The 16,227-nt window shown below is 32.3% G+C and overlaps 1 protein-coding gene across 1 annotated transcript; it reads right to left on the bottom strand.

Moving 5' to 3' along the window:
* Positions 1-5,895: 5,895 nt before the first annotated feature.
* Positions 5,896-8,824, bottom strand: LOC110663213 (BTB/POZ domain-containing protein At5g66560-like). Its single transcript, XM_021822465.2, has 4 exons — positions 8,355-8,824; positions 8,186-8,255; positions 6,759-8,069; positions 5,896-6,654 (listed from the first exon to the last, which is right to left on the bottom strand). Exons 1-4 carry the CDS (start codon positions 8,390-8,392, stop codon positions 6,085-6,087), a joined length of 1,989 nt encoding a protein of 662 aa, XP_021678157.2. The 5' UTR covers positions 8,393-8,824; the 3' UTR covers positions 5,896-6,084.
* Positions 8,825-16,227: the final 7,403 nt, after the last annotated feature.

The following is a 16,227-nucleotide window of genomic DNA, read 5'->3' on the forward strand; positions in this document are numbered from 1 at the left end:
ATCAAATCGAATTGAAATTATAGAATAATTGAATTGAATCCAATCAATTTAGTTTAATTCAATTTGATTCATTGATTTTGAACAGAAATCCACCAAGAAAAGGTTGTCATTTCACTCTCCTCTCTACCTGACCAATAGCCTAATATCCAACAGTGCCTACTGCCTTATCCCAATTTCCAATACCAGATTCCTAGCAACAAATTAACAAAATTTCAATAAATTGTAACAAATCCTCAATTCACAAATCCTCAAAACTTTGGATGAGAATAGACCAAACATACCTGACATAGTGCCACACAATTTCAAGGGAAGCAATGAATCCCTTGAATATGTGAGAAGCTAAAGTGAAGGCACTCATGTTGGATTTACTCAAAAGAGGTTCATATATTTTAGTTTCAGCATTGTCTATCACTAGTTTTGGATTGTTAGTTTATTGCAATCCTGGTTGATCATTCGATGGCCATAAAAAGAAGAAGAAGCGATAAAAGAAGAGAAGCTATAGATCTGTGAGTATAAGAAGAAGAAAATGAAGAAGAAGAGCTAGAGAGCGAAGAAAAAGAACTAGGTGGCAGTCAGCAGTTAAAGGGAAGAAGAACAAAAGAAAAATCAAAGAATTGAGAATTATATATGGTTTATATTGCGACTCTAAATGATGTAGCGTAAGATTTCGATTTGGTTCGATTTTTCTTTAGTTTCTAATGAAAATAATAGAAGCATATAACTAAATTTTCACCAAAATACTAACCAAATTGAACCATTTTAATCAAGAAACTAAATTTAAAAATTAAATTAAATTAATTTGATTTGAATTTCAGTTAAAATTTGAATTCTGGTCAGCTCTACTAACCATAATCATTCTTGTCATATTCAGAATTTTTTTTTTTTTTTTGAATTTTCGATACCACATATTCCCTAGCTAGTGAAACGTGGATGGTTTTTAGGCTTCTTATAGCAGCATGTGACCAAACCACATCAATTTCTCTATTAAGGGATTTATTAGTATTGGTGGAAGTGGAGAAGGCAGGAGGTATACAAATGGAAAAAGAAAACAAAGGGATGATTAGCTTGGGAATTGAGGATCTTAATTATTCATAATGGGAAGGCTAAGAAGGCTTTGTGCGGACATGGGTTGGAAATGCTTGGTTACTCAATGAATTCACCTAAACTAACAAACTTAAAATTACGAAATGCAAGATCTCTAAGATTTTTCTAGGTGGTGAGGTTGCAGCTAAACAAAAATAATACTAAGAGGATTAGATGATGATGATGATGGATGTGCTATCTCTTCGTCATCACTTGAAGAAGAACCAAGTATTTCCAATTGACATGGTGATGAATCAAGAATCCCAAATAGTGTTTCTAAACTGTTTGCTTTATTCCCAGTTTGTTTATCACACCAATTTGTTGAGGGCTTGCGTTTGATTCTTAGCTATGGATTTGGTTCTTTGTTTTTGCGGTCATGTTTTGTTTGCAGGAAATGAGTGGCACCCACATGGCAACCTTCCATAAGATAAAGAAAATATTGGATGATCCTATTTCAAGTTTCTTTATGTCTCTGCCGATATACATTTCTCTAAGAAGCAACTCTAGATCCTATTCTGGATAACACAAGTTTGTTATCGATGTTTTTCAATAATTAATTTTAGGGAACAATTATCCATTAAAAATTAAGAATTATTAATTGGACTTAAGGATAAATTAAATAAGTTAACTATAAATAACATAATTAAATTTAATATTTATTAAATATTATATAATATTTTATATTTATTTAATATTCTCTCAACTTTACAAGCATGAGATGTTTCGTATATTGAGTTTTCCTTTTTAACTATTAGATAATATAATATTAATTTAATATCCTAATATTAAGAAGAAATAATATACTAATGTTAATGTGTAAAAATTATTAATTTCTTGATACAAATTTAATATTTACTAAATAATATATAGGATGAATGGAGTACAGACTTGATTCTGGTAGAATTTTAAACTCTTAATTATTGTATTCATTAGTTCTCAAATTGAGCCAAATTTAAAAGCCTTAGTTTTAATTATTTAGCATTGCAGATCTCTCAAACTTTTTTTTTTTGTTAGGTTTAATGTAAAGTCAATTTGGATTGCAAATGTTTTTGAATTATCCATTGAATCTCTACATGAAAAAAAAAAAATTAAATCAATGTGCGAATTGTGATTATTCTGAATTAATTATTTTTTAAAAAAAATTGACTCAATTAATTTTCAATTGGATAATTCAAATGAGTCAACTACACATTAAGTCAAATCAAAAAAATCATCATATTAACTCTTAAAACTTACAAATTTTCATTTATATTAGAAAAAAATTAAGTCAGAATTTATCATCTTGAAATACAATTCAATAATAAAAGGAAATTTTAAGCCAACAATGTTGGGAGAGAATGAAAACGATGGCTTTTTTTTTTTTTTTTTTTTTTTGCTTTCCTTTCCTTTTCTCTAACCTTTTCTCCTTTTTTATTCCCCTTTGCCATCAACAAATTGGATTCGCACTTTTAGGATAATTATGCTAAAAGTTAGATATTCAATCATCTGTGAGAATAATTACAGTACACAAAAGAATTCAGCTCCATGAGAACAAAAAATAGTGTATATGCTGCCTCTGCATTCAAGGGAATATCATAATTACAGTACATATAACACATCTGCAACAAGTTTGATAACTGCAGAGGTCTTTACTGCAACTGTGCCTTTACCTTTCACATCCACAATGTCTCCGTTTCCATTCTTCAACTTGGAACTGAATCTTTTATCAAGTTCTTTAAACATTGCTACATTAAATGGCATTTGGTGTCTGCAAATAATGTTAATGAGCCAAGTGTTGTCAGCATCAAGTCTCTACCAGCAGTATTTCTCCATTTGTGTAGTCTTTTTATGGTTCTTGCAAGGAAAATATTTCTTCCTTGGTGATCCTTCATAACCACCACTCTTCATGCTTGCAGTTGTTCTTTTTGTTGAAATGCTTGTCTTTTCATGCTTGTTGATTTTGTGCATGGAAAGCACCCTCAGTGACTTTATCTTGCCTTAGTTAGGCCCTTCTTTGCTCTTATGCTTAAATAGCATTCATTAATTCTACAAGAGATAGTGGAAAGATCCTTGGAATCTTCAATAGAGGAGATTTTAGACTAAGCCTCTCAGGAAGTGTCAAAAGTACTTATTCAACAATGCCATTGTCAGGAAAATCTTTACCAAGCAACCTAATTTATTAACACAAAGCAATCATGTCAGAGTAGTTGTAATTGTTTCATTCTCTTGAAAGTTTAGAGACTTGAGTTCCATTTTAGGTTCAAAACTTACATTTGTATTCCATCACTTCCTTCACACTCTAATTTAAGTTTACCCCAAGCTTCTTATATTGTCTTGCAAATCATGACCCTAGAAAAGATTGATTCAGCTACTATTTTTGAACAAGTGTTTTAGCTTTGTACCTTTTGGTCTTCTCTTCTGCGCAAGCATTTATTTGTGCCAAAGTAGGAGATCTCTAAGGAGTGGAGCCACAGGCCTATCTACCGCTGCAATTTCCCAAAGATCACAGGCTTCCAGGTAAGATTATATCTTCATTGACAAAATCTGATATTTTTCACCAGTGAAGACTTTTCGAGCTATTAAAAACAGACTAATAATGTATTTGATAAAAGATTAAAAAATTCAAGGATTAAATGTTATTTTTATAATTTTAACCTTTAAATTTGATTTAAAAAAAAAAACTTTAAAGTGGGTCATGGTTAGTCTAATCCTTAAGGTTAACATTAATCTCGTAAAATTGTCTAAATATTAATAAGATAAAAAATTAACATAATCTCTTTAAATATTCAAATAATATTAATAAAGAATTAAAAAAAATACAAAGATAATTATTCTTGTTAACCTCGTACCAAACACTCCCTAATATTATACCTTATTCACATACCCCTCTTAAGTAACTGACTCTGATACCATCGGTGGCCAGAGCCGTCTGGGATACAACAATACTGTTTTGAATAAGACTTAAAAAATAAGTTTTTACGAACTCTCTTGATTTTCTCTTGAAACTCATAGGTCTTACAAGACTAACGTGATTATGATACCACTTGTTAGATTAGGATTAACAAATCTGTAGTAACAAATAGATTTACAATAGTAGAAATTAAAAATACAAAAAAAAAAAAAAGATTGATAATCCTTGATCTAAGCTTGAATTAAGACTCAAATTAAATGATCAGCTAAAAGTAATTCAAACTTTGCAAAACTGATCTGAAAAAGCTTCACAGCACTTTACTTAAAAAATGAATTTAAAGTGTTTTGAATTGCAAGGCACTGGCAATAATAGAGCATCATTTGCCAAACACAGAAAATACCATTTATATTTAAATATACGAGAGAACTTTTTTCAACTTCACTACTATGTATAAGAGAAATATAGGATTACTATGTATTTTTTAACGATACACTTTGCTTTGCTACTATGCACATATATTTAAATCAAATTAGTTATTTCATGATGATATTTTAATACAACAAGAAAGCAAATTGCCAAATAAAATAAACAAAATAATGCAACCATCGTGAAACCAATGTGTTTGTGCTATTGTGGGCTGGCGGCTTAGACTTTACCACACAACAATCCAAAGAAAGCGGGGACAAAAACAATACAAATTTCTTAAGCTTTCAAGTTTTAAGAAAATGTTTAACTTCATTTATGAAAATTAGGTTAATTTAATTTTATAAATATATAAAATTTTAAATAATTATGTATTTAATTAAAATATTTATAATTGATCAACAAATGGTTGATGTATTTAATAAAAAAATATATTATGAGGACATTTATTATTAAAATGATAAAAAATTATTAAATGAGATTTATGATTAAATTTTAAAAATTAAATAATAATAATATAATAAAATATTTGATCAAATTAGCTTATAAGTATTTAAATAAAATGATTAGTCCCATTCTTTTTTTTTTCTTATAAGCTCCACTTATAAATAAAATAGTAATATAAACAAATAGATCAACTTATTTTTAAAGTTTACTCACTCTGTCTGTAAATAATAGTCATATTTAAAGTTTTCACTTTAATTAAAAAAATAATTAAATAATCTCATTTTCATAAAAAAAAATAGTAATTTACTTAATTACTCTTTCTTAGAAATCTAAAGAAATAAATATCAATATAACAAAACAGCTAATTTAATTAAGAAGGATGTGATGATATTAGTTCTAAAATATTATATAAATATTTATTATATTTTAAAAAGATAAAGAGTAAAATTTAAAAAAAAAATAGCTAAGCCTCATTAATTTTCTAAATGTGATAGATAATTTTTTAAATGTGACAAATAATTTTAGACAAAAAAAAATAAATATGATTATTATTTATAAGTGAAAGTAATTTATTATATTTTATAGAGATAAAGAGTAAAATTAAATAAAAAACTAAATCTTATTAGTCTCTTAAATGTGATAAATAATTTTGAATAAAAAAATTAAATATAAATATTATTTATAGATAATGATAATATTAGTTAATTTAATTAATTTATAAAATAAAATAAAATATTTTTTAAATTTAATATGTTATTTTTTAATATAAGAAAATGCTTATAATTTAAAAAGCATTAATATACATAATAATAATAAAAATAATATTATAATTACTAATCAAGAGAAGTGAAATTTTATATAATTATCAAAGATAGTGTATTTGTCATATAGGCAATAGTTTCAATAAATAAATTTTCCAAAATTTGGGGCCACTGCTCAACCTATTGGACCGTGTTCAAATTGCACAAACTTTATACAAAGAAAGAGACCGTATGTTCCCACTAACGCCTCATGCTCTTTCCTCAAAAACCGCGTGAATTTGGCCAATCAACTAAATAATTGGTCAGAATTTGACCTCTTTGAAAAATATTACTATTATTTTTTTTCCAATTTACGTGGCACTGCCAGCAGATTACATAGGCATAGCAAATGAAGGCCACTCGTCTACAAAGTGTAGATTGGTCAACTTAAACGAGACAACAAAACAATTAACGACATGTCGTGTTCACCTATGGGAAGCCCTATTGTTGGTGATGATGGTATCTTCCCTTACTCGTATTTACCACCGTCTGTTCATGAGAATCACACACTTGAGTCTTGAACTTGCACCCAAACCTCCTCGTCAGGGAACCTCTCCACCCACGTGGGCCCTCTTTATCAACTTTCTCGATCACTTTTTTCATTGTCGAACATTCTCTTTCCAGCTGATGAACTCGCGTCCTCATGCTATCCATGTCCAGTCGCAGCACCTGATTCTCCCTCACTGCTGCCCTCCAGTTACTGCTGCTGTCCTGTGCCTCCCCCGCTCCCGCCGCAGGAGCAGCCGATACTGCTCTCTCCTCTACCCCTTCCCGTTCCCGTCTCAACAACGAAGGTCTCATGGAATCATGCGGAGCCGCATCTGCCGCAATCAATGTCCCGGCGATTGCATGTCGGAGTTGTAATTGCTCGAAAAACAAAACTTGAACTACTGCACGCAGCGGAAGCCTCTCGTTTTGTGCCGCGTGCGTGCACGCCTCTAATGTTAGCTTTTGGCAGTCCATCACTCCACAAATCTTCTCCTGCTCCGCCTTCGATATCCATGGATGCGCCTTAAATACAGAGAGAGTTAAAATGGCTAAGGAGAACGAGAGTAGCAAAAAAAAAAAAAAAAGAAAAAGAAAGCCCTTCAAAATGTGTTCGTTCATATAGTTACCTTGAGATAGACGTCGACGGCTCTGTAAAGACCGTCGTCGAAAAGCCTAGCTTGCTCTGGTAAAGAGATTGCCAGATTGTAGAATTTATCAGGTTTCAGATTCGCATCGGAGGCAATTTCAGCCAGATAGCCATCGATTAATTTTCCGACCAGCATCAAACCCGGCGATCTCACATTGTGATCACCATTCTCCTCTGCTTCAATTCCATCTGCATTTCTTTCTTCCAGTCCATCCAAGAAGTAGCTTAAGATTCTCTCCAAGCAATCTACATCGTATAAAGTCTCGTTAAGATATGAATAGCTAGGAATCAATAGATCATCAAGTGTAGCTTGCTCCAGTTGTGAACCGATCTTCTTTTCCAAAGCGGAGCGACACGATTCGGATGCGTTTAATATGGTTGCGGTTCTTAATAAGCCGAATAGAAACCTTGTTGCCGTGGAAGATTTGGAGCTTTTCTCCAGTGGAAGATTTGAAATTATAGTCTCTAATACCTCTCTCTGCTCGCTCTCTGAGGCTATAGAGGAAGACGAAGATGGCTTGCGATTCATTCTCGATATGCCTGGAATGTACTTCTTCGCATAGTACATTAGGCAGCTCTCTATAATATCTGTACTCACATCTTGCGCTTTCATGGCAAGAATCAATTGCTGAAACAAAGGCAAGCTCAAAAGGGCCAAATGCTCAAACCATGAGTCCGCACCTCTACCGACAGAGGCAGCTACGGTGGAGGCAGAGACGGCTCCCTTTCTACGCACCGCTGATTCAATCCCATTCCATAAGGCCTGATTGGATGTGGCTCTATTGTCATTAGCTCCATCACTAACCGGCCAGCCAAAAAGAGTGGGATCAGCGGAGGAGGCTCTGGAAGCAATGAAATCGATGCATCGCTGCGTAATGCCTAAGCTCTCTGCAAGAGGCATTACTTTCTCGCACGATTTTAATGCTTTTGTTGACTCCTTGAGATTCTTGAGCACAGATTGAGAGAGAAACCGCTCTGTCTTGGAAATTAAATTGTCTTCCGAATACTCTTCCGTCATCTCGAGAAACTCTCCGGCGCAACGAAGCGGGGCAACGGTGGAAGAAGTGATATCGACCTTGACGCCGTAGCAGAACCTGGCGGCCATCTCGAAAGTCTCAGAGCCGCCCGGGAAATCCTGGAGCGAAATCTGACAGTGAACTTCCTCGATTTCATCTCTATCAGGTTCATGCTCTTCCCCTTCTCGTCCTCCTCTTTCCGCCGCGTATGTTTGGTTTGTCTCTTGCTCGGTTATTAGCTGGTGAAGCTTTCGACTTTTTGACATCAAAGGAAACTGAATCACACCATCACCAAACAAAAAAAAGATAAACACAGAGACTGGTATTAGGTCTTAGATAGGTGTGGACTATAGCAGTGTAGATAGGGTTTTGTGGGTATAATTAGGCTGACCTTATGGAGATGAAAGGTCATATCTTCCACCTCCATTACAACGTCACTTGGCAACCCAGTAGTGCAAAACCTGCAACAAAGAAAAGAAATAGAACAGATATAAGCCAATATTTTCTTGATTTTGTGATAGCTAAAGAAAAGGGGAATTTAAACAAAGGAAAACTCTAACCATGCTTGGCCCCTGGAGCTGGGCCTCTCAGCTGCCATTTTCCTGTAAAGAAAATCTGTTCCTGTTTAGACAATTAATGGAGAAAGGCAGAGCTAAGCTAGATCCATGAGTACAGAGTACAGGGGCAGGAGTCTTTAGTGGTGGGTGATATTAACTCTTCACTTGAAAGAAACAAAAAAGGAGAGATGTTTTTGCTTCTCTTTCGATTTGGTGTTTCCTGAGTGAGAGAGAATTTCTTTACAAATATAAACTAAAAACTGGACAAATAAAAAAAAAATGAACATATTTCGAAAAAGTGGATCAAAACATTATTTTCTTTAGCAAAATTTCCTTTTGCTTTCTTCGAATCGGATGAGAATCTCAACCACTCCAACTCAGCCCTCTCTCTCTCTCTCTCTCTCTCTCTCCTTATAGAATAAAAGGAAGTATTTCTGGAAGAGTTTCTTCCCAAAAAGGCCATCATTACCTCCCATTAGGCAATAATCGCATTACTTACTTGCTTTTTGCCGAAGTTATGGAATGTTTAAATTTAATTCTTACCCTATCAATCAATCATATCCAAGTCAAAGGTGCCTCCGGAGAATAGATTCATAATAATATATTTAGTTTAATTTTATAATAAATTTTATTTTATTTATTAATAAATTTTATTTTTAAATTAATTTTTTATTTAATATATTTTATATTAAATATAAAATTTATTACAAATAAAATAAATTTAATATTTAAAATAAAAGAAAATAAAATAATATATAATAAAAAATAATTTCATTACTTAAAATATATAATTTTAAATTCAAAATTTATTTATAAATTATATCATGAAATTTAATTTAATTATAATAAATTTTATAAAATTAATTATTAAAAATTTTTAATGAATTTTTATTTAAATTAAATATCAAAATTTTGAATTTATAAATAAATTCTATAAAATTTGGTAAATTTTATTTATATCAAATATTACTGTAATAATGAAACACAAAATAGATAAACTTTCCTGCAATTTAAAAAAAATTATACGAGATTTCTAAATGTAATTAGAATTTTTTTAAAACCTAATTAAAATGTTATTACATGGACAAATTAAAATGTAAAATTTTAGAGAAAGATAATTTATTAAAAGTAGCTAGTAGGAAACAAATATCTATGTTCAAGGAAATATATTATAAATAGGAAATGTAATTATTTTACATATTTCTTTGAATCTTATCTGAAAATAGTTGAATTGACGCAGGAATTTCAATCTCAATCATGTGCACTCTAACTACCTCATGCAGGTCTGAGGAATATTTTTTACTTGATCTCTATTTAATAACAGCTTTTATATTTTAATTATAATTATTCAGTAATATAATATTTAATATTTATAATAATATTTAAAAAATAAAAAAAATAATTCATAAAAAATTAATTTTTTTAATTTTTAAAATTAAAAAGGTATTTTAATCATATCAATAAAATAATATCATTATTTTTATATTTAATAATTAATTTAATAATTATTTTTATTTAATATTTTTATTTTAAATCACTATATAAATATATAACCTCTAACAATTGATAACTAATAAAATAATTAATAATTATTAAAATAATTAATTACTATTAAAATAATTAATATTATGAAACAAAATCTAAAATGAGTAAATATTTGTGTTGGGTGGTGAAATCTTGTAAGTAATACTTCATATTCTGAAATTAAAGAATAATTTCATTTACCAATATTAAGATCAAAGATATGGAAAAAAAAAATTGAGAATATGATTAATAATCAAAGGGTAGATGGGGTATATAATATGACAGGTGAAGAAATGATTTTTAATCTGAAAAATTCAACTCGAAGCTAGAAGCAATATCGAAGCATGTCTTATTATTAACAGCCCCACATTCATAATCTTTAGTTGAAACATACATCACAGCCAAAGCGACAAAAAGATAATGATGATTGGATTTTAATGATTTCTTCTTATTTTAGAAGCTAACATATCCCAATCAAATCCAAATCAAATTGGTACAGAAGTCTTAGCTGGTCCACTAATTTAGTTAATTGGTGATAAAAGGTGCAGGAGATGAGGGAGAAAATTTTGAAACTAATTATGCCTTCCGAGATTAAACTCAAATGGCCACTCTTAGGATTCATGCAAGAAAAACCTTGTTGGAATAAATGGTCACATGGAGGATGTGACCCACATGAAAGAAAAAGCCTACTATTCTCAATGTATGCTTTTCTTGAAATTTCCATCTCTTCAATACTATTCCCACCTCATTTCATAAAATATAAATAAATAAAGCATTCCCACCACGAAATTTATTCCTAATTTTTAAAAAAAATTTCATTATTTTCATTCTCATTTATAGCTGCATATCTACCACCCCACCTTTTCCTTTCCCAGCATTTATGGCCACTAATTAGGTGATAGGAGTGGTATGTGATCATACCAGAACAGCCAAGAGTGTTTGCAGTTTTGCATAATTTTGATAATGAAACATGTAAAGTATATCATATCCACCAAATGAGTATGGTAAAAAATTACAGATATTAAAATAAATGTATAATAAAAAAAAGATTATAAATAATTGCATTCGTTAGAGAATGTATATAGTATGACACAAAAAAATCAAATAATCAAGTATAAAAAAATGATAAATTAGAGGAAAAGAAGTGAGAAAAAGGAAGGAATAAGCTAAGATGAGGTGAAGTGAAATAGTATCGCCGAATTTATAAGTTTTAGATATTGAAGCGAATTTAATATCTAATAGAATTGAATAGAAAAATAATTTATATAATTGACTTCAACTAATTTAGAAATAAAACTTAATTGTTATAGTTGTTCCATAATAGAACATGCTACCTAGAAAGAAGAGAACAAATTAAAGATAGAAGTATGGATAGGATTAATGAATCGTATGGAAGATTATTAAACTATTAAACGAAATTATGGGTATAAAGAATGGAGACGATGATGTCAGAAATAGTGGCTATAGAAAGGAAAACAAACCCAACCCTCCCTCCCTACCCCGCTTGCATAGAACTGAATCTTCTGATACAACAATTGCTGCTGACTTAAAAGTTTAAAGATAGGGAGACGATTACTGAAGTGGACTAATGGAGCCCTTTTATTTCTACATTTCACGTGATTTGGTGACTAATCATTAGACAAAATGCATAAAAAGAGTGAATTGCTTGCTTCAGTTGAGCACACACCATTTGCCATCGATTTATCTAAGGTCAGAGACTCGGAGCAAGCCCTTGGCTATAGAATGCTAGATGTGGGTCACATTGTATTGGGTACATAGGACAATGGGTTCTCTGCTCTTCCCCACCACCTTAGAGATTGTAGGCACCATTTTCATCATCCAAGAACCTCTCATTCCCTGATTTCAAATTTCTCTCTCATTAATGCTTTACTATTACGGCAAAAGTTAGCTAGTGGGTAAAAAAACAGGCTGCGCAAAAACCATGACAAAATCATCCAAAAATTTACAAAACACAAGAAACTAGTGCGTTAAACTGAAGCATTATGGCACCCTGCACAAGATAATGAGAGTTGAATTCTTTATTAACCATAAACTCAGCATATAACTGTAATCCCCTCCCGGTAGCAACTCCGTACATTCTACTGTTTCGGTGACCGGTGTCGGTCCGGACAGCTAGAACGTTCGGAAAAATATTTAAACTAAAGTCAGGAACCATAATTAACTCAAATATTAATAAGAAAAATTTAGTAAAAATTTAAGAAATAAAATACAACCAAATTAAACGAGCCGGTGCCCTAGCGAGGGGTAAACCAGAGGGAAGTTGCGGTTCTCGCAACGATGAGCCCTAGACCCGGGGGAAAAATTATAAAATAATTTTTGGGACTCCAGAGAAGGGTTATTGAGGTTCCCATGGCATTAGAATGCCAAGAAAATATTTAGAAAAATTTTTCAATCGGTACAGACAATTTTGGCCCGTTGAGCCAAACGGAGGGCATTTTGGTCATTTCGCCTTCAGATGTGATTTTTGGCCGACTTGTCCAGCTAAGTAAATAATTAATATGACATAAAATATGAAAAAACATTACTAAAAATTTAATTGAAATTGAGTAGTGATGAAAAGAAAAGAAAAATCAAAATAAAGCAATTTGTGACATCATAATGATGTCATTTATAAATTACCAACCAATCACAAGCTAATAAGCTTTCTTAAATACTTAAAAGAGACAAAACAAAGACCAAAATAATTAAAAATCCAGCAGCCATCATCCTCCCCAATTGCAGCCGAAATCAAGCCTTGCCCTAAACCTCCATTTTCTTCATTTTCAAGCTTGAAAAACCTCTCAAACCTTACCCAAAAACCCTAAGTTATCTTCACTAAAATTTATCTACACACCCTAAGGAAGCTTTAGGCAGCCAAAAGAGGAAGAAAGAAAGGAGTTTGGGTGGCTGAAAATTCTGCCACTTAAAGGTTAGTGCTATACTTTCACTCTCACTCCTTTAATCCTTGCTAGAGCATCATTTTAAGTTAAGAAATTGTAAGAATTTGAAGTAAATCATATATGTTAGAGTATCTTCAATTTTCGGCAGCCCTAAGGAAGGATGAGTTTGATTGTTGTAATGAATTTAGAGTGGCTAGAAATGATGTTTAAGGTATGAATATGCATGGATGTTGAACTAGTGTGCTAATTGAGGTTTATGGGTAAATTGAATTGGACATTAGGGTTTTGAGAAGTAAAAATTGACTTGGCTTATGAAACTGTTAAAGAACACTCTAATGGTCAATTAGTGACCATTTGAGGTATGTTGACCATAAATTGGACTGAAAAATGGCATGGCAAAGTGGAATGGTAGGCTGCCTAAAGACAGCAGAATGGTGACTGAGATTCCAGTCCAATTACACAGCCATAACTTTGGCTGTGTTGGTCCAATTGGTGTTTGGCCAATTGGACATGAAACTAGTCTTATAATGGCATATTTTTGCTAAAGAAACCATGCCCAAAAGACCAAAGCAAGAGGACCAAAAGTTAGCCCCAATCCGGATACCCTGCAACAGCACCTGCAGAAATGACCAAATGAACAGTAGCCATAACTCACTGTAGATTTGGTCAATTGACCTGAAATTTTTACAGCAACAAGTTAAGACATAGAAAAACAACTTTCATGAAGAAACCTATCCCAAATTATGGCCAGAACCAATTCAAAAATGCAATCACAGTCACTGTTCATGTTACTGTAGATATGGTCAATTCTGCAGATTGGCAATCCGGCCAGCTGTGGTTTTTGAGCCATATCTGGAGCTACAAAACTCCAAATGGAGTGATTCAAAAAAGGAAATTCAACTAGACAAAATAAGGAACAACTTTCATGTTTGTCATTTCTTCAAATTCCCACTGCAACAGTGTTTAATGGAATAGTAAACATATGCTTCAAAAACTGAAAATTTTTTGCCCTCTTGGTTTTAAGTTAGAAATGGTAATGGTGACCAATTCCAACAAGTTTTAAAGGCAAAATGTGGTATGTTGGGAGTGCCAAAACCAATGTACCTAATTTCTACCTAAAAGTCAACATATTAGTTGACCAAAAAGGTGAATAGTGACACCGAAATTTGAAATTCAAAGATTGAAGAATTTAAAAGTTTCAAATGCCCTAATATACCTAACAAGATTGGTTTGGATAGTTTGGCATGCCAATAGGGTTCAGTTAGCAGTACTGCACATGGCAACATGCCATTCCGTGATTTTATGGCTTTTAGCCATTCTGACTTTGTATTGAGACTTGGCCTTGTGCCTGATGTTATTACAGCTTATTAGCTGTTCTGTTGCACACCGGGAGATGCATATGTGACCGATGGTGTGACGGCCCGAGGTACTAGGTACCCAGTGCCAGTTTACCCGTTATCCAGTCCAGTTGTCTAGTGTAGGTTACTTGGGCAACAAAATGAATGAAAGTGAACAAAGTTAATGAATTAATGTATATACCCATACTAAACAAATAAATCATACACATTCCCTACATATTTGTTTTCTTGCTATTTTCTTTTATTATATTATTGCACCACTAAGCATTATTGCTTAGCGCGTTGCTTTTGCCACGCGTAGGTACTGGAGATACAGATCGTGAGCCCAGTAGACCGCAGACTGGGTGAATCCATCCTACAGTTCTGCACAGTGTTCGTGTCACCTCAACTTCTGTAGTGCATTGGTAGGACACTAGGTGTCATTTTGGCATTCTGTAATAAATTTTGATTTTCTCATATGTAATTAAACTTGTGTAATGTATATTAATGTTCATGTAAATTATGAAAATTGTATTTGTAAATGGAAAAGTAAATGTTTATTTGTGATATATATGTGATCATCACATGTGATGGATGACTGAGAATTGAAATTGAAATGTTGAGATCTTGATATTGAGTTTTGTGATGATATTGGAGTTGAGAATGAATGAATTTGTTTATTGGAAGTGTTTTTCACAGGTTCCGAAGAACTGTTTTCTCCATTTTTAGCCGGTACTCTGCCGGATTTTCTTTAAAAATTTTCAGAATCTCAAATAATTTATAATTTCAATTAATGACTTAAATGAACTATATTTCACAAATTATATTCAAAACTATGATGAAAATGAATTAAAAAGAATAAAAATGATTGAGATAAGATAGGGTGTTCCGGTACACCGTATGACATAGCTTACTCGGATATACTGTAGTTGGGTAAGGGGTGTCACAATAACAAGCAATTAAAGGAAATTGAAAAAACAGGAATAGGATTGGTCAATACAACATTGACCATAGTTACCCTATTACATTATTTCTAATTATATCACTGTTCCATAGCCAAGCTTTGACAAATATATTGTGGTAAGGTAAGGTGGTAATAGCCCCATCATGACCCTCTAATACAGCACTTGCTGACCAACACCCATCTTTGAAGATTTTTCAACACCTGCATATATTTATTAACACAAGATTATTACTTATATAATCATGTGAAGCACATCATATAACAAATATGTGGAATATATCATTAAATATTTTGGAATGAGAGCATATCATACCATCATTCTTGGAAGCAAAGCTGAAGTGTTCAGCAAATATTGATGATTTTCTAATTTCAACAACTATAATATAACGCACCAACTCTTGGATGCATAGCTAATAACACACTCATGCCTGACATAATAAAAGGACCTATAATACTAGAATATAAGAAAATTATATTAATGACCTAACTATAAACGTGTACCATCTTTCTGATGCCTTGAATCACAAACAAAAATCAAGAAATCTGTTATTTGAACTTAACATTTGCAGGCTTTATATACCTGCTGCGGTTGTTGAAGCGGAAGCTGCTAAAGTTTTTGGTGGTTGTTGACCGGTAGCTTTCTCCTCAGTTCGGATGACAACGCCAGGCCATGGCCGGCACATGCAGTGCTTTCCCTTGTCTATGCTGTTATAGAGAGTGGCAAGGTGTTTGCCACATCCACCCCATGAGTACTTCCCACATTGTCTGCAATCCACTCGGAAGCACATGGCTTTACTTCCTATAAATGTTAATGAGGGATTGCGTTTTCTTTTATTATTGGTGCAATGGTGCTTCAATTCTCTCATCCAGCCTCGGTTATATACCATTTTTTCACATTGACATCATCGTAAATTATTCTCCTAAGCTAATTAAATTCTATATATGTATCAAACAACTTAATTGGCCTTGAAATCATCGTTAGCATGGTATATATAACCCTCTCCAATACAATGGCTTGATGTTGCAAAGTTGCCGATTAAAAATTTAAAAAAACAATGATTCTTATTTTAGGTGAGAAGATTGCTGTGGCAAAGATGCCTTAGGACTTTGACAAAGAAAAAAAAAAAAAGATGCCTTAGGACAATTGAATG

The sequence above is a fragment of the Hevea brasiliensis genome, chromosome 7, assembly GCF_030052815.1.
Source record: "Hevea brasiliensis isolate MT/VB/25A 57/8 chromosome 7, ASM3005281v1, whole genome shotgun sequence".
NCBI lineage: Eukaryota > Viridiplantae > Streptophyta > Magnoliopsida > Malpighiales > Euphorbiaceae > Hevea > Hevea brasiliensis.

Excerpts from the sequence above, each read along its gene's own strand:
- LOC110663213 (XM_021822465.2), bottom strand. The coding sequence starts at position 8,392 with ATGGCAGCTGAGAGGCCCAGCTCCAGGGGCCAAGCATG. Across the intron at positions 8,070-8,185 it reads TGACCTTTCATCTCCATAAG|TTTCCTTTGATGTCAAAAAG; the intron begins GTCAGCCTAATT and ends GGTGTGATTCAG. Across the intron at positions 6,655-6,758 it reads CCGTCGACGTCTATCTCAAG|GCGCATCCATGGATATCGAA; the intron begins GTAACTATATGA and ends TCTGTATTTAAG.